Source organism: Vespula vulgaris, chromosome 1, assembly GCF_905475345.1.
Source record: "Vespula vulgaris chromosome 1, iyVesVulg1.1, whole genome shotgun sequence".
In the NCBI taxonomy this organism is placed as follows: Eukaryota; Metazoa; Arthropoda; class Insecta; order Hymenoptera; family Vespidae; genus Vespula; species Vespula vulgaris.
In genome coordinates, this window is record NC_066586.1 from 5,546,725 (window position 1) to 5,564,305 (window position 17,581).

Consider the following 17,581-nt stretch of genomic DNA (forward strand, 5'->3'; position numbering starts at 1 on the left):
CATTGCGAAAGACGCGGGTGGTAGCTCTAAAATGATTTACAACCATATCGACCAACCGACGATACGGTACTGAAACGAATCCTTCGCCTTCTCTACGACGACAAGAACGTTATTCTACTTAATTATAGTAAAATATATATATATTTTTTTATCTTCTTCTTCTTCTTCTTCTTATTCGTTTTGTAAATTTGAAAAAAAAAATGTAAACAAAAATACGTTTGTTATTTATACAAAATACTTATACTACTTATGCTACGTATATAAAAGAGAAAAGAAAACAGAAAGAGAGAGAGAGAGAAGAAAGAAAGAAAGAAAGAAAGAAAGAAAGACAGACAGACAGAGAAAGAGAGAAAGAGAGAGAGAGAAAGAGAGAAGATATAAATCGAAACAATGGACCAAGATGCACGGAAGATCGGCCGAGAATAAACCCGTAAAACGTTTTGACGAGCGGATCGTAAGCGGTGGCAGGGCTTCTTCTCTCAACGGGGCTTCGCTTTTACGAGCAAACCACATCTACGCGAGGATCGGACGCATTTATTTTCCGCGAATATCGTCAGAGTACTTCGAAATGATGATATACGACGATTTTTCTTCTTGTTTTTTTTTTTTTTTTTTTTTTTTTTTACATAAAAAAAAGCGAAAAAGAGAAAAAATGAACTAAAAGTACATCATCGAACTTAAATATAAAATGTTGATTAAACAAAACCGGTTATGAATTATAAAATATTTGCTTATATTAATTATTGTCTAATAATTTTTCATCGCACACACGTGTGTGTGTGTGTGTAGTAATTGCAATTACAATTGCATCTGAGAATGGTGCTGCCATCTTTCACGAAGGAGAAGTATTATGTACGACATTCGATAAGGTAGAAAATTTCTTGTTAAAATTCACGAAAAAAAAAAGAATAATTGCATTATCCGATAATAATTTCGTTAATATTTCGACAATAATTAATTATTATTACGTAGCCCGTTAATTTCGGATTAATCGGATTCGTACAAATCTTCCTCGTCGATGTAATAACACATAATACTTGGAACATAATAATCCTCGGGAAGTCCACAAGCTACGAAACGTTCGCGTTCATCCGGAATATTATTTTCCGTTAATGTACCATCGAGATTGATATTTTTCCCTTCAAATGTCCATGAGTAATTTTGTCCATGTGGAATAAATAACGAAGCACGTTCTTGAATACGTTTAATCGTATCCTCTTCGCAAACCTAAATGAAAAACGTGTATGAAGTCGGAAAAAGATTTCGATATATCCTCAATCTATCAAAGATTAATATAATTAATTACCATTATAACACAACTCGTTTTGGTAAGAACATTGATAATTCTACAAGGTCGTGGATTTTTTGTGAGTTTGCCTAACTTATATTTTTCGTCTAACCACCATGGACATTTGTTTAACGGTCGCCAATCTGTAGAAGGTACGACATAATCGGATACATCCGGTATTGGTCCATGTGGACAATATGGTACTGATACACCGGTAACAGGATGAATATAATATTTAATATCATCTCGATTATGATCGAACCAATGACTAATATCTTTTCCTGCGTACGCTATTATAGGTTTTATCGCTCGTGTACATAACCACAATTTACATAAATCAGTCAGATCGTAAACGACGCCGTTACAAGAAACCCAACAATCGTTTGATTTATTGTGTATCGCTACTTCGGTGGGTAAAAAGTATTCGTCAGAATGAAGACTGTCTAAAGTGTTTAATGAATTTTTGTAATCGATAAGAATAGTACTTTCCGAACGATAGAACGACATTTTAAAAAATTAATATATGTACCATTCGTTCGTGTTTGATTCGATTACGTTCACTATACTTACGATTTGAAACTACATACTTATTCGAAACAAAAGTAAAGAGATTCTATTTAGATCCGTTAAACTTACTTAGCTACCATATTTTTTAACGGTCACTACGTCACCTTAACATCGACAATAATTTTGTTTTCATACCACTACGCATTTCGAACGTATTTAATCAGATCCGAATAGTGATAAAATAAGAAAATCGTATCTAACGTTTCAATAAAATGAAGATAAATACATGTCTAGATATTTTTTATAAATCAAATAAATGAAATACCTGTTCGCGAAGTTTTCGATCCGGTGCCTCGTAACGAACTACTCGATATTAGCACTTTTCAAATTTTTGCGATTGACTAATTTTAGTACCAATATGTACCAATTGTGACACTGCGATCGGCATACCAGTCGATAATGCAGATCAAATTTTTCAAATACGTGGCTATTTTAAAAATGTAAGAGTTAAAAAAGTATATATAAGAATAATAATAAAACGAGACGATTAAATAGTTCGCTTATATTTACTGCACTGATTATTTGGAGAAATTCATAGCAACGTAATAAATAGAAATTTTATTTCTACGTTTACATAGTCAATCAGTTACATTATTTTAAACGATGCATAATCTTATTGAAAAATATATCGATTGCACGGATCACGTCAGGAGAAGATTACTATGTACGAAAACCCACTCACTAAAATTCTAATTACAGCACTGTTCATATTAATTTCTCTTCAGCTTTCGTAGGTGGCGCTCGCGTTTAAGAAGAAACTGCTACAGTATCTACATAACACAAAAAGCCAAACCTTAGAGACAAGATATTTTCTTCTTTTTCACTACTTTCGTAATGGTGCCTATCATTTTAGTGAGCTAGAAAAGGCCTATTTAATAGTGTAAGAATCTATGATTAATATTTGTTTCATTGTGTATGCAAAATTGAAAGTTAAAATATTAATTCGTTTGTGTTTATTAATGTTTCGATATTTTATAACGTTGTATTTAACATAAAGATACAATGTTTATTTAATTGTTTTATTTTTACATTCTATATATATATATACACATACACATATACATACATATAGATATACATACACACACATATATACATACATATACATATATACACATACACATCTGCTCATGCTTGTTCGTTAATCATTTAAATGACACATGTATTATAATGAAAATTAAGAACAAAAAGAAATCCAAAGGATAAAAAAAAAAAAAAAGAAAAGGTGCAGGGTATTCAGATGTGTATTTACATCCCTGCAAAAGCTTGAGATAGAATATATCTCCTTCTTTGTTGATCCTCCTTCAACAAGGGGAAGGTAAGCATGTCTCTGCCACAGTAGTAATAAACTCAATGGACTAAATCTAGAACAGAGGAAAGAAAAAGAATCGTATTAATTGGTATAAGAAGGTCTTGTAACGCAAGTATACTTCGAAAGTAGTGATAAATAATAAATGTATTCGACGAATGAAAAGTCTTTAGTTGTGTGGTGCAATGACATAACGAAATCGATCGGTTAAAGGAAAAGAAAATGTGTTTTATTGGTGAAAGAGTTACTCCCGGTCGATAAAGCGATTTTCTCGCGAAGCTTCTGGTATCTTAAAAAATTTCGAGTCGCTAGGTTGGCTCTCCCGTTTACTTGAAGCCTGAAAGCAGTCACTGCATTGTGGCGATTGAATGGCCGCCTCGTCCAGAGTGTGCAGGTTCTGTTTTCCTGTAATTACTTTTACGTTGTGTGATTATATTGTACTCGTCTCAAATATTGCCAATCTGATTTCATTCGGTAAGTCTTTAAGTATATCTTGATTATCGCTTAACGACGCAACCCAAGCAAGTCAGCCGCATAACAGCTCAATACGTCGATCGCATCGAAACGTGCTCATAAAATTACGGTACCGGTGAATTGTTTTTAACTAATTATTCTCCTACTCCATTTTCATTATTTTCAAGTTACCCTATCGAATGATTACGTATTTATCGTGAGAGGGCGCGTATTTTTCAAAACGAAAATGCAAAGTAGCGCGTTATGTTTTGTGATGTACACTGTACAGTAGTAGTTGTCAGACAGTTCATTATATTCAGTCATATAATGATTAGAATAGATCTGTATATATTCATGCAGATAGACATTAATAAATTCAGAGTTGTTTCCGTTTTTATGCCATTTAAATAAGAACCTTGATACCTTTGCTCGCATAGATTAAAAGATAATAGATTCAACTAAGTTGTAACATTGCTTTTTTGTGTCGATTATGTGATTATTGCTTGAAGATTGAAATACTGCATATCTGTATACGATACTTGGACCTTGGTTTTTTTTACTATTTGATTATATGATCATATTAAATAAATTTCCATAAAATCAATATTATTGTTTATATAAGTTTACAAAAAAGGAACTATGAAAAAGTTTATAAATATTATTTCACTCGAATGATCCAGAAAAAGATATTTTAAGAACAATAAATGTTTCTATACTATTTTTCTCAGTCTTTTACGTTAAATTAAAAATGCATATATATGTATTTAAATATATATGTGTATGTGTGTGTGTATAGATATATATATATATATAAATATATATGCATATATATATACATACATATATATATACCCACACACATATTATATTTATTTAAAAATAATATTTGAACATCATATAATAAATTTGATTATATAATAGGTCAAGTTGACAGTATAATAAAGTGATAACCTATTTACAAAAAATTATTCTCATCAAAATTATTATGAAATGAGGTCATATAATTATAATTATACATTTCTTATCTGAAACCAAACTGTTCTCAATAGTATATTTTTAAAAATAAAGATATAAATGTGACATCATGAATCGGCTTTATCAATATTTTAAAGTAATATTATTTAAAAAATTGATCTTAAACTTACATTTTAAAAACATGTTAATAACCAAGTTTAACCAAAAGTAATAACCACTTTCAATATAAAAGTATTATTCTCTATATAAATATTTTAACATTTATAGATAAAAATTAGCAAATATAATATATAAAAATTTCAATGTATTAATAAATATAGATTACATCGGCGTGCTTAAAATTATTTACATATTTATTATTCATATATGTTTCATAAAAGTTAATCATAAATTTATAAATATATATTATTATATATATTCTTATTGTAGGATTGTCAACATAACAGCAAAGACCATAGCACAGCTGTAAATTTGAAATGGAAAAAAGCGCGGACGGCCCATTGTTTCGCGCAGATAGAAATAATGGAGCTGATGAGGGGGCCATTGGAATATCCTGCATCGATGAACGTGTTGCTATCTTGGATGCAGGTGCACAATACGGCAAAGTGATAGATCGAAAGGTTCATGAGCTTAATATTCATAGTGATATTTTGCCTCTGGACACACCAGCTATTACTCTTCAGGAAAAAGGATATAAGTAAAGATAACAATATACTGAATTTTAATAAAAAAAATTATTAATCATTAGAGAAATTTAAAATCAAACTTGTTCGTTGTTTTCTTTTTTGTTTATAGAGCTATTATTATCTCTGGTGGACCTAGTTCAGTATATGCAGAAGATGCACCCAGATATGATGCAGATATTTTCCGAATAGGAATTCCTGTATTAGGAATATGTTATGGAATGCAAATGATGAATAAAGAATTTGGGGGTATTATTGTAAGAAAATCAGGACGTGAAGATGGTCAATATTCCATTGAAATAGATACCAAGTGCCTTTTATTTAAGTGTGTACATTTTATTTCAAAGTGACTATTTGAAAATATATAAAATATATCCAATGTTCATATACTTATATTTGATATATTATGCATCAGGGGCTTGGAGAAAGAACAAATGGTATTGCTAACGCATGGAGACAGTATAGACAGGATTGCAGACTGTTTTCGTATTACTGCCAAATCATCAAACTTTATTGTAGGCATAGCCAGTGATAAAATGAATTTATACGGAGTGCAATTTCATCCGGAAGTAGACCTAACGCCTAATGGAAAAATAATGCTGCACAATTTTCTTTACGGAATAGCTGGTCTTACGGGTAATTATACGCTTCGTGATAGGGAAGCACAATGTATTCAGTATATCAGACACGCTGTTGATAATAAGAAAGTTTTGGTAAGTAATATACGTTTTTTTCGCGAATTAAAAGATTCATATAGTAAAGTAAGCAAATTATTGAAGTTGTTATGTAGCGATTATATCGAGATAAAATATTTCTAAAGATATTTAAAAGTGATTAAAAATATAAATGATACATATGCGAAAGTGTAATTGTCAATTGAAATAGAAAAAAACGATCATAGTTGTTGGTGAGCGGAGGCGTGGATTCGACGGTATGTGCAGTGCTATTGAACAAGGCACTCAGTAAAGATCAAGTTATCGCGCTGCATATCAACAATGGCTTCATGCGCAAAGGAGAAACGCAATTCGTGGAACAGAGTTTGTCCCAATTAGGAATCAGATTGAGGGTAGTAAACGCTGCACATTGTTTCATGCAAGGCACTACCTCAGTTCCTTTGGATAACATTAATCCAGCCTTGAATGCAAACACTATAAACAGCAAAGGAATTGTTAGTACGGGAACTACTCCGCGAACAAGACTAACAAAAATGTTGTGCGCGACAACCAATCCAGAAGAAAAGCGAAAAATTATTGGGGACGTTTTTGTAAGGGTAGCCAATGAAGCAATTGCAGAATTAGGTTTGAAACCTGAAGAAGTAATCCTTGGACAGGGCACTCTCAGGCCTGACCTCATAGAGAGTGCAAATGCCATGGCGAGTGGTAAAGTCACATTCATATAACTTTATTCATCTACGTTAAAACACCTGTAAAAGCAATGAAGATATTTTAATGATTGATCACAAAAATCAGGTAAAGCTGATGCTATAAAGACGCATCACAACGATAGCGATCTTGTGAGAGCATTGAGAGCACGAGGTCATGTAGTAGAACCTCTAAAAGATTTTCATAAGGACGAAGTAAGACAATTGGGATGCGATCTTGAAATACCAGCGTTACTTGTTTCTCGTCATCCATTCCCAGGGCCCGGCCTTGCCATTCGCATTCTTTGTGCTGATGAACCGTATATGGACAAAGATTTCTCAGAAACCCAGGTAACGTATCACGACGTCCAACTAATATCATTCAATTGCCTCTTACTGGTCCATTAAAAAATATATAATCGTTAATTTTGCGCGACAGGTAATAGTTAAAATAATGGCGGAATATGAACAAATGCTACAGAAAAAGCATGCATTATTAAATCGCGTAGAAGGTACGACAAACGAAACAGAACGTCAACAACTACGAAGAGTTTCTAGCCGTCGTCATATCGCTGCTACACTTTTGCCTATTCGTAGCGTAGGAGTTCAGGTATGTTAATTCTAATTTGAAAAATAATATATTGCATTTGAAAATAATGATCAAAAACGTATGACACGAAGAATTTGTATATGTATATATATATACAGGGAGACTGTAGATCTTATAGCTATGTAGTAGGATTATCAAGTGAAGAAAGTATCTCAGAAGGAGTGGAGTGGGAAGATATGTTGTTCCTTGCGAGATTAATTCCACGTGTGTGCCACAATGTAAATCGCGTATGTTATATCTTTGGACCACAGCTTCATCATCCGGTCACAGACATTACACAGACACATCTTACATCCAATGTGATAGCTACCTTAAGACAAGCAGATCATTTAGCAAATCAGGTTTTGGCTGCAAACGGTTGCATGGGCGTCATCAATCAGATGCCTATAGTTCTAATTCCTATACATTTCGATCGCGATGCCGCTTCTCGAACGCCATCGTGTCAGCGTTCGATCGTGATTAGGCCATTCTGTACCAACGATTTTATGACAGGAACTCCTGCTATTCCCGGAAAAGAATTACCAATTCACGTAAGTGTCGTGTTCTTTAATCGATTAATTTTTTCTTCGTCCGAAATATATGTCTGCTATTATATTGACAATATCATTTTCTTTCTCAGGTGGTGAAGAAAATGGTGACTGAAATATCTACGGTACCCGGCATTTCGCGCGTTTTATATGATCTAACGCCTAAACCGCCGGGTACCACCGAATGGGAATAGTAAATACTCGTCTCTAACTCACCCCTTTCTATTTTTTCACCACCCCTGCGCGTACCGACTACAAAGTGAAAAATATATTTAAAAAATATATATATTACAAAAATACGTACGAATTCAAGGTTTATGACTTCTTACCGATTTATATGAAACCTTTGAACAATAATCTTGCGAAAAATGCATTATTGATAATCGTACATTATTATGTTATCTAAGAAATGTTACTGTGTTCGATGAAATTAAAGGTAAGTATTATGTTTGCTTGTAAATACGTTTCTTATTAAGCGCATTGTAAAAACATTAATTTATTAAATTCCGGAAATTTATATTACATCGTTGTTATATTTGAAACAATCGCATCTAATTGGTGGTACCATTAGATCGCTGTTGTATTCGATCTGCATATAACATTGAACGTGTTCCACCGTTTTCCTATATATCCCATGCCAAATGCAACTTCCAGTTTTTTTCGTACATCTAAACAGAAGAATATGTAGTAAGTTAATGTATCATGTCCAAAATATTATTTTTATTTAAGTATCAGTCACGAGTGAAATGGTATTTTCTCTTTATTCCCTTCTACGTTTTCTTACATGTACATCTTGTTTTTGCATATAAAACAAATTACTCCCACCTGTGCATGGTTTTCAAGAGAATATATAAATCTTCAATGCGTTTCTTCTTGGGAAGCATGCTAAGAAATATTGCAAGCGAGAAAAAGTCGATTTCGTTTTCAGTTTTCGAAGCAATCCATGTTTGTATCTGCATTTTAATCTGTAAACATATGCCCTGTTTATTTCTGTCGATGCCCAACTATAATTCCTTATTAACTACATGTATATTTGAACATGTCCAAATATTAATATATTATTATGCATATAGAAATGTACGTTGTTTACAACATTACGTATGTTTCTCCATTGATCTATCATAAATTCTAAATAATGCACAATGCAATTCATGAATTATTAATATTGATTTTTTAATTAAGTAATATACATTACATGTCCATGTATAATAATATTTGCTAACGAGCATTTTTTTCGTTAATAATGTATTGTTTTTATAAATTAACAATCTTTACGTTTATTTATTAGTGCATCCAGTGATAATCAAGTTAAATCATTTTTCTTGTACATTTCGAAATGTATATAATACTATACATGATATATATTCGTAGTAACAATACTATTACATGAAATTAATATAGCTGTAAAAATTTGACATACTTGTTCTATCGAAAGACTGAAAAATGAATTGACGATATCGATCAATGTCCTTTGATATGTATCCGTAGTTTCCTTATTATTTGTAATAAGTCGATTATATGCCAATATAGTTTCGGTTTCATCTACAATATCTTTCTCATTATTTGTATTATTTATATCGGATATTAATGTGCTGATTATTTTATCTTCTTTATTATCTAATTTGCTATTTTTTACATTATCACTCTTTTTATCCGTTTCTATTTCGTGTCTATTACTGCGCTCTTTAACTTTCGGCATTGATTTTATATCTTTCTTAGTTTTATTTTTACTCGAAAGGACTTTAGAATATTTACCGTTATTTTTTGATTTGGAAAGTGGTCTTGCATTTTTCGCATATTGTAATACACTCCATTGTTTATTGGGATTATTAACAACAGTATTTTTATCAGACAAATTATTCGTATTTTTTATTTGATCTTCTTTCTTCTTAGCAATGCAATATTGTTGCACATCATGTTGCATATCTGCTGGTAATGCTGCTAAAAAATCAGGATCTACTTGCGAAAATGATACATTTTCTATAGCCGTGCTTCGCTTGACCGATTCTTTCGTATTTTTCTGATGATCTATTTGTTCATTTGATACACCTGCACTGCTGCTGGAACTATTAGTATTTTGATGTTCACTGCTTTTATATTGATTAAATATATCATTTCGTATGTCTTCAGGTAATTCCAATAAGACTGACATATCTAATTCTCGAAGTGGTGGTAATTCAGCTTTCGTGTTTTTTCCCGAATTTGGTTTAATTTGTTTGAAGAATTGTTCCTGATGTGTTTGTACATTTTTCAATGTTTTATTCTTATCATTAGTTTCGTTCTTTTTGTTTAGCATTGTACTCATTATTTCAGTTCTAATATTGTCTGGTAATTCATTTAATGTGGATTCATCTATTTCTTGCGATAACATGTAAACTTCGGAAGTACCGTTTAAAAACTTCTTTTGACAAGTAGAGTGTTGCACGTTATTTTCTTCTATATTTTTATTAGACAATTCTCTTTTAGCTATCTCTGAAGACTGTAAATTATTTGAAGTATTTTCTACTTTGGAATTTTCTCCCTCTTTCTCATTTGGTTTTGGATTATTAATTTTCATATTTACATTATTTTCTTGATTGGTTTGAATTTGCGATTTGAATTTATTATTCGAAGAGTTTTGTTTTTTCAATTTAGCTTCGAGTATCTCAGATCTTATTTCTTCAGGCAATTCAATTAACACACTCTCGTTTATATCTTGAGAGGGTAATACAATTATCGAGCGATTAAATGTAGAAGAAGAATTTTGTATTAGGTCAGTTTTTGAATTTCTTGTATCATTATTATTTGGCAAAGTTTCTATGTCATTTATTTTCATGTTTACCGAACGTGAATTATTAAGCTTGAAAAAAGAATCGTTAGTATTAGTAGTTGTTGACGTTGTTTCTTTATTATGAAAAAATGTTTCATTATTTTCGAAATTTCTTTTGTTACTTTGATCATTTATACATTCGTTTAAAAAAAAATTTCTCATCTGAGGTGGTTTAGTTTTATTAATAAAGTTCATCAAATTATTATCATTAGACTTATTTTTTTGTAGTTCTAATCTGGAGATTTGAATACCTATTCCTCTCATATCTTTAGGTGTCTGATGTAATTGATTCCATATACCAATAATTTCTCTGTAACATAAATTGTCCAATAAAATTTTAATAATTTTTTGATCTTGGATAATCGAATAAATTAAGCAAATAAAGGATTTAAATACTTACTTTGTAATAATGGTAAGATTATCAATGGCTGACATTAGATTTTTTGATTTTGTTATATAATCACAAGGGCCATGACCCATAAACTTCACTGTTTCTACAGGTGCCTCTTTAGCTCTAACCATGAGTTTTAATGTAATACATCTACCTTTTGCATTAGCTTTCTTTAATCTGCTATGTACTTCTATGCATAACTTTTTTAAAAAATCTACTGCTTCACCATTATTTTCGAATCTAATGCCATAATTGACTTCTGCCGACACGGATTTCCTTACATGTTCTAAATTTAACTTTGTTTTATCAATACCTCGACACGTATTGTACAATAATTCTCCCATTTTTTTTCCAAAGTCTTTCTGTAATGTTCCTAAAGATACCAATCTTAACTCTGCACAAGTATTTATATTCATTTTATGTAACTTTTTTGTGGTTGTATATCCGACTCCTATTGTAATAGATAATTTTATAGACATTAATAAGGAAATTATATTCTTTAGAAACAATAATTAATACTAATTTCATTACCTGGCAAATCCTGTACATTAAATGTGTCAATGTATGAAATAATATTATTATTTTCTAGATACAGTTGTCCATCAGGTTTAGCTTTTTTTGTTGCCAATCTTGCTCTTAATTTATTGCTTCCAAATCCTGCTGACACTGGACAACCTGTAGTCCGACTAATCTCGCTTCTTATGATTGTTGCAAATTCCATAGGCATTAAGTGTGATTCTTCAAGTATTTTAGTACAGTTTACATACATTTCATCACAACTTACTGCTTCAATATCTAACGTATATGATGATACTATGTTGTACAAATTATATGATACTTCCTTATAATCTTCAAAATCATATTTTATTGTATATAACTTAGGACATATTTTTAATGCTTCACCCAAAAACATTCCATTCTTCACACCTGCATTTCTTGCTTCATACGAACATGATGCAATTTCAGAAAAAGAAGTACATTCTTCTTCATCCTGATCATTATTATTCGCGTTATTTGATTTAGTATTAGTGCTTTTATTACCTTTAGCATGCGTCACTGCTACAGGTAATCCTCTTAAATGTGGTCTATTTCTAAGACCTACAGAAACAAAGAAGCAATCCATGTCTATGTGCATTATGACAGGTTCTTGTTTTATTATTGCATTGTCATTTTCTCGAGGAGAAAACATTTCGTCTTCTGATAAGTATGAATCATTGGAATGTTGAGAGTTTTGTTTAGATTCTTTTAGTTTTTTCAATTGTTCTAAACCAGGAAATTTTCCATCGCTTTTATCTCTTAATTCATTTATGTAATCTTTAAATGTTGCTCCCATTGTAGCAATGTGATGTAATCGTGAGTTGTTATAAAATTCTGATATAAATTCTGTATTTTTTGATGAAAGTAATGTTCCTTTTGTTTTAATAGGATTCAAAGAATTATTACTATGTTGATTGAGGTCCTCGCTAGTAGTAGCAATATTTAATACAGCAGATTCGACAGTACTTTGTATTGTATTAGCATTTTCTTTCGTATCATTATTTACATTATGTTTTTTGTCACATATTTCAAATTTTAATTGTGGCTGGCTACCAATACAATTAGTAAGAAGCAAATAATTCTCATAGTTTAGAACTTTCCCAGCTTTGATACTATCCGTTATCCATTCGGGTTTACAAACAGGCATTGGACATTGAGCTTTTCTATACATTACAATTTTAGAATATGGTAAATTTGATGCAATTATATGAGTAGTAATTTTAGGTCGCATGTAATGATGGTATATTCCCCCATATGCCATCATTAACTCTCTTAATTCATCGGCTGTTGGATCCGTATAACCATTTACAAATATAGCTACTCCTTGAAATAAATTTGATGCATTCTTATGCTCTTTTTTTGCTTCTTCATTAAATTGTTCTTCCAATTTTGCTTTCTTAGCTTCCATATAACCACCCTAGAAGCAAATTATCGTTTTAATTTGAATATGTCAATGTGTATATTAAGAAGTCGTCATGTTTTTTAATAATATATATATAACTTATAATGTTATACATTATATACATTTACTCTTATATTACAAACTTAATGCTACTATAAAATGTGAAAACAAATAAAAAATATTTATATACCCATTCTTCAAAACCATTTTGATTCCATTTTTGGATTTTTTTTTTCACTGCCATTTTAATATAAAAACTATAAAAATATTAAACACTATACACTATGCACATATTTAAATCTTTTTATAAAATTTGTTTTACTAATTGCTATATTAGTATTATACATAATATAACAGTATTATGCACATTTTTCTAAATTCAATGTAAAATTGTATTATATAACCTTAACACAAGTCCATGTCTCCTATTTAAATTATGCTTCATATTATCTATCTGTCTCATTTATTATGTATAAAAATATAAATGATAGTAAAATAAGGATTAAAATTCAATTCAAAGCAAATTTTTTTGAAATGTTTATGAATAAATAAAACCATTCTACTCCTATTCGACTTTTATTTATTATTGTTAGAAAACAGTATGTCAGCCATAGTATCGGGTAAAGTTAGGTAAAACAGGATAACCACATACACATCCACGTACAACATATATATGGACATATATATATATATATATCGTTCTGTATGCTATTATTCTTAATTGATTCATTAGAGAAATACAATACCATGTTGTTGCACTTAATACGTCTATTTTTTGTTTGTTTTTTATTTTTTTTATTACAAAATATTAAGGATACTTAGTGGAAAAGTAAAATTATATACATCTGCTTATTATTAAAGCATTTACTTCTGTAATAGTGTACAAAACTGGTAATATATTGTTTGTACTTGCTGTATTATACATTTTTATATCTTCTTACTATACACCTTTAATTTCTCCTAGATCATTCATTAAAAAAAACAATAATAAAATATAAAATAAGTATTTCTCAGAAATAAAAACAAAGAATTTACTATAAACGTCAAAAAATAACAAATATATTACGTAATATAAAGAGTTGTACCAGACAGACTCATTTACCTGTAAAGAATATTTAAAGAATGTATAGTTTCATTGTTTGATTACAATGAAAGATCCAGTAACTTATTTTGATTTCTGATTGTTACTCTGATTGTACATACATTGATATTATTTTATATTACAGTTTAAAATATTGTTGATATAAATTTTTGTGTTCACATTTAGCCTTACAAATTTTATACAGTCAGGAAATTACAAAATGTGTTTTAATATGAATTAAATTTTGTTTAGAATATATTCACTATGATGATTAATCAAAATAATGAATACTTAATAAAACAGATTCGTAATAAATATGTATATATCTATAAAAAATAGAACAATATTGTGCGCATATAAAAAAAATTGTTATATGCTTAGTTGTTATTCAAATATGAATTTCAGTATTAATGGAATTCTTTGAAACGTTAATTTACAAATCCTACAAAAAGAAGATAGAAACATACAATTTTATCTATATGTTTATAGTATACATACACTTTGTGCAAGGTATGTAAGTTATCTTTTATGTAATAAAAAAAATATATGAGAAATCATTTTTGGTGTCTCTCTATGATCTTTGCATATAATAATACATTACATAAACAATTCTAATCATGAAAAATATCTTCTGTAAGTTTTGTTCAGTTGTTCCAAGAATATAAACGTTAAGACTGTATGAGGACCCAAACGTGCATAATATGGAAGGAAACCTTTCCAAAGTGCTAATGGTCCTTCTTTTGTAATAATTTTATTAAAAACATCCAATGCTCCTGTATATTCTGGTTTTCCATCAATTATTTTCATATTTTGAATTCTAGACGAAGAAAACATATGATCAGACACAACTGGTAAATAACACCCATATCTAAAAAGTTGTTCGATATATTACCTCGTTTTGGCAATATCTACAGGCATAGATGCAATGGTTGTAACGATACCCGAAATCATGGAGCATATCAAATGCAATGTAATATTTTCTTTAAAATGACCTATTTTAAAATAAAATTAAAGAAATTAACATATACTGCAGATATTGAAGTAAATGAATTATTGTTATACATTTTTATGATGTACCTGTCTCAAGTAACATTTGTTTTGCTTGAGAGTATGAAGCTAATTGAGCTGCATTCACAACCATTGCACGGCCCATGGTTGGAACTGCGCCTCTCCATAATGTAAATAATCCTTCTTCTTTAACTATACGAAATAGTGCATCAAACACATTTTTGTAATTACGTCTTTGATCTGAAAACAATTAGCACATTAAACTTATGAGACTGAGACTGATTCTAACAAGTTATCAAACAATGATTTACCAGGTGGTAGTCTACCGTCAGCAGTCATTCGTATTAATGTTAATTCTGCAGGTGTACCTACGAATGAACCTATACAACCAGCAATCATTCCTAAGGCTGCTTTTACAATAAACTTTGGTTGGCCCTCTTTTCTAAATATATCAAGATAATAAATAACTATAATTAGTTAAATTCATTTTTATATATAAAATACATTTACATTAATTTAACTAAATGCTTCCGTATATTATACTTACGAGGCTGCTTCGAAAAGCCAAGTGTATACTCCTAGCCTAACAGTCGTATACGTTGCTTGCCTCAATAAACCGGCAGATAAACCATTATAAAAAGCAAGTATACCTTCATTTTTAAGAATGCTGGTTGCAACGGCCAATGTTGTAGTTTTTTGTCCACTTAATTGCATTCTGTTTTTCATTAGATCTAATGGTTGTACAAAGACAGTTGCACCCATTCTATAATTATATAAAAAAAACTTTTATCATTACATTTAAATGCATCTTATCTTATATCTAAATTATATTTTATAAATTTTTATCAAATAAAATGATATAAACGTTATAGAAATAAATATTTAATAAATTGTAATTTATTAAAAAATAACTGAAAAAGCTGAAATTTTTTCTCTTTTATTCAGAATTATTTAGAATTAGAAACATAAAATATTTTTTAATCGTTTAAATTTTCAAAAATACCAGCTAGTTTAAATCTTCATGGTTGGATACATTTTTATTTATAGCCTAAATTGTTGAGAAATGCAAGGGTACAAGTTTCAAATTCTTTTACGTCACTTCATGATATCAACGCGTTTTATTAAGAGTTAAAAATAATATAATTTGTTTTTCTTTGGACGTGAGCAATAATTAATGATTTGACCTCTGAATTCATTATCGCCGATTTTTTGAATAATACAACAATTATTGATGTAAGCAGAAAATGAAAATAACTTGTCTCTCATTATAAAAACAAGATATAAATATATAAAATATTAGAATAGATAATACAACAGGAAAAATAATTTGAAAATAAGCAATAAAACATTTTGAAAAAAGAATCATTAGTACAAACCCAGAAAGACCACCGATGGCGAATTTGACACTATTTGGTATAGGTTTTTCCTCACTCATTTTAATTTCTTTATTATCTCCAAATAAAGTTAAATATCAACAAATAAACATGTATGTGTTAAATGAACGAATAACTTTTCAAAAAAATTACTTCAAACTATTAAGATTTCTTAGACAGTACACGGATTTACACACGTTTTTGGAATAGATTATGATTAATATTTAAAGAGAAAAAAAACTAAGAGACCATTTTCGAGGCGCTTCAACGCATTTAAAGTATCTTAATTCCGTGTACTGAACGATGAAACGTGTTGGACTATGAAGCAATGATCAGTAGATATTCAATTTATTTTCCATATTTTTAGGTCATGTAAATTGTAGATAATTTTCTATACTCCTGGCGCCATCTGCTCGGCATATTCAACTAATAATTTAAAACTCTCTAGATAAAAAAGTTGAAAAAATCGATTCGAATATTCATACTATTATCTATGTGTATGATTTATTATAAATGTATGATTTATAAGAAAAAATTATATATAATTTAAACGTTATTTCATTATTAATCATTTTCATTGGAACAATGTACGATGAATTTAATATCTTAACTTTTTAAGTCCTTTAACTTTTTCACTTACGATAACTGTATCGAAAGAGCCAATCAGCATCTTTGTATCCGCGCATTAATACCATTATTCCAAACCAAATTGCTTTTAGTTCGACAGTTGGTAAGATATCAAGACGAACGAATAAATTACTATATTATAATCTCGTTATATTTATACAACAAATATTTTGTTTTACTATTTATCTCAATAATTATAAAGATAATTCGTTGAAATTTAATTTCATTGATTAAAATTTTCAAAAATAATACCAACGCAAATGATACGAAGGGAAAAACGTAAAATGTATTACGTGTGTGTCGTTTGTCATTTTTTTTCTGTTAAACCTTCTTCAAGAATATATATTTATAACCTTTATCCGTTTATCCATTTTGCATCAAATCAATACTTAAAATTTGTTTTTATATGTGTGTAGTTTGTAAAAGAGAAGTTCGAGTTTCAAAATACAATGTGTGAAATAGAATAAAGGATTACATGTTGTGTGCATGCGCCGTAATTGTTAATTTTCCAATAGTTCTCGTCAAACATCGTTATCGTAAAGTTATCTATATTTTTTCATGATGAATTATTTTTAAGTAAG

General features: G+C 29.7%; 4 protein-coding genes across 9 annotated transcripts; 1 reads left to right on the top strand and 3 right to left on the bottom strand.

Annotated features, from left to right (window-relative positions):
• Positions 1-711: 711 nt before the first annotated feature.
• Positions 712-3,181, bottom strand: LOC127067326 (cytochrome b5 domain-containing protein 1-like). Its single transcript, XM_051002132.1, has 4 exons — positions 3,108-3,181; positions 2,121-2,158; positions 1,307-1,491; positions 712-1,227 (listed from the first exon to the last, which is right to left on the bottom strand). Exons 1-4 carry the CDS (start codon positions 3,179-3,181, stop codon positions 988-990), a joined length of 537 nt encoding a protein of 178 aa, XP_050858089.1. The 3' UTR covers positions 712-987.
• LOC127070847 (GMP synthase [glutamine-hydrolyzing]) lies at positions 2,588-8,294 on the top strand. Of its 4 annotated transcripts, none has more exons than XM_051009372.1 (9): positions 2,588-2,735; positions 5,022-5,289; positions 5,388-5,600; positions 5,691-5,988; positions 6,177-6,654; positions 6,745-6,986; positions 7,075-7,245; positions 7,344-7,775; positions 7,865-8,294. In XM_051009372.1, exons 2-9 carry the CDS (start codon positions 5,069-5,071, stop codon positions 7,964-7,966), a joined length of 2,157 nt encoding a protein of 718 aa, XP_050865329.1. In that variant the 5' UTR covers positions 2,588-2,735; positions 5,022-5,068; the 3' UTR covers positions 7,967-8,294. The 4 variants fall into 4 exon arrangements, with proteins under 4 accessions (XP_050865329.1, XP_050865339.1, XP_050865320.1 ...); XM_051009382.1 differs by lacking the exon at positions 2,588-2,735 and adding an exon at positions 3,186-3,747; XM_051009363.1 differs by lacking the exon at positions 2,588-2,735 and adding an exon at positions 3,186-3,638.
• On the bottom strand, positions 8,287-13,451 carry LOC127070836 (DNA repair protein Rev1). Of its 2 annotated transcripts, XM_051009341.1 has the most exons (7): positions 13,316-13,451; positions 13,102-13,168; positions 11,504-12,926; positions 10,982-11,423; positions 9,193-10,891; positions 8,598-8,737; positions 8,287-8,440 (listed from the first exon to the last, which is right to left on the bottom strand). In XM_051009341.1, the coding sequence occupies exons 1-7, from the start codon at positions 13,372-13,374 to the stop codon at positions 8,287-8,289; spliced, it is 3,984 nt and encodes a 1,327-aa protein (XP_050865298.1). In that variant the 5' UTR covers positions 13,375-13,451. The 2 variants fall into 2 exon arrangements, with proteins under 2 accessions (XP_050865298.1, XP_050865307.1); XM_051009350.1 differs by lacking the exon at positions 13,102-13,168.
• A 23-nt stretch (positions 13,452-13,474) lies between these two features.
• LOC127070860 (mitochondrial 2-oxoglutarate/malate carrier protein-like) lies at positions 13,475-16,722 on the bottom strand. 2 transcript variants are annotated; one of them, XM_051009405.1, is made up of 6 exons: positions 16,377-16,722; positions 15,548-15,763; positions 15,312-15,442; positions 15,070-15,240; positions 14,885-14,984; positions 13,475-14,809 (listed from the first exon to the last, which is right to left on the bottom strand). In XM_051009405.1, the coding sequence occupies exons 1-6, from the start codon at positions 16,433-16,435 to the stop codon at positions 14,608-14,610; spliced, it is 879 nt and encodes a 292-aa protein (XP_050865362.1). In that variant the 5' UTR covers positions 16,436-16,722; the 3' UTR covers positions 13,475-14,607. The 2 variants fall into 2 exon arrangements, with proteins under 2 accessions (XP_050865362.1, XP_050865369.1); XM_051009412.1 differs by lacking the exon at positions 16,377-16,722 and adding an exon at positions 16,008-16,183.
• Between the last annotated feature and the right edge of the window lie 859 nt (positions 16,723-17,581).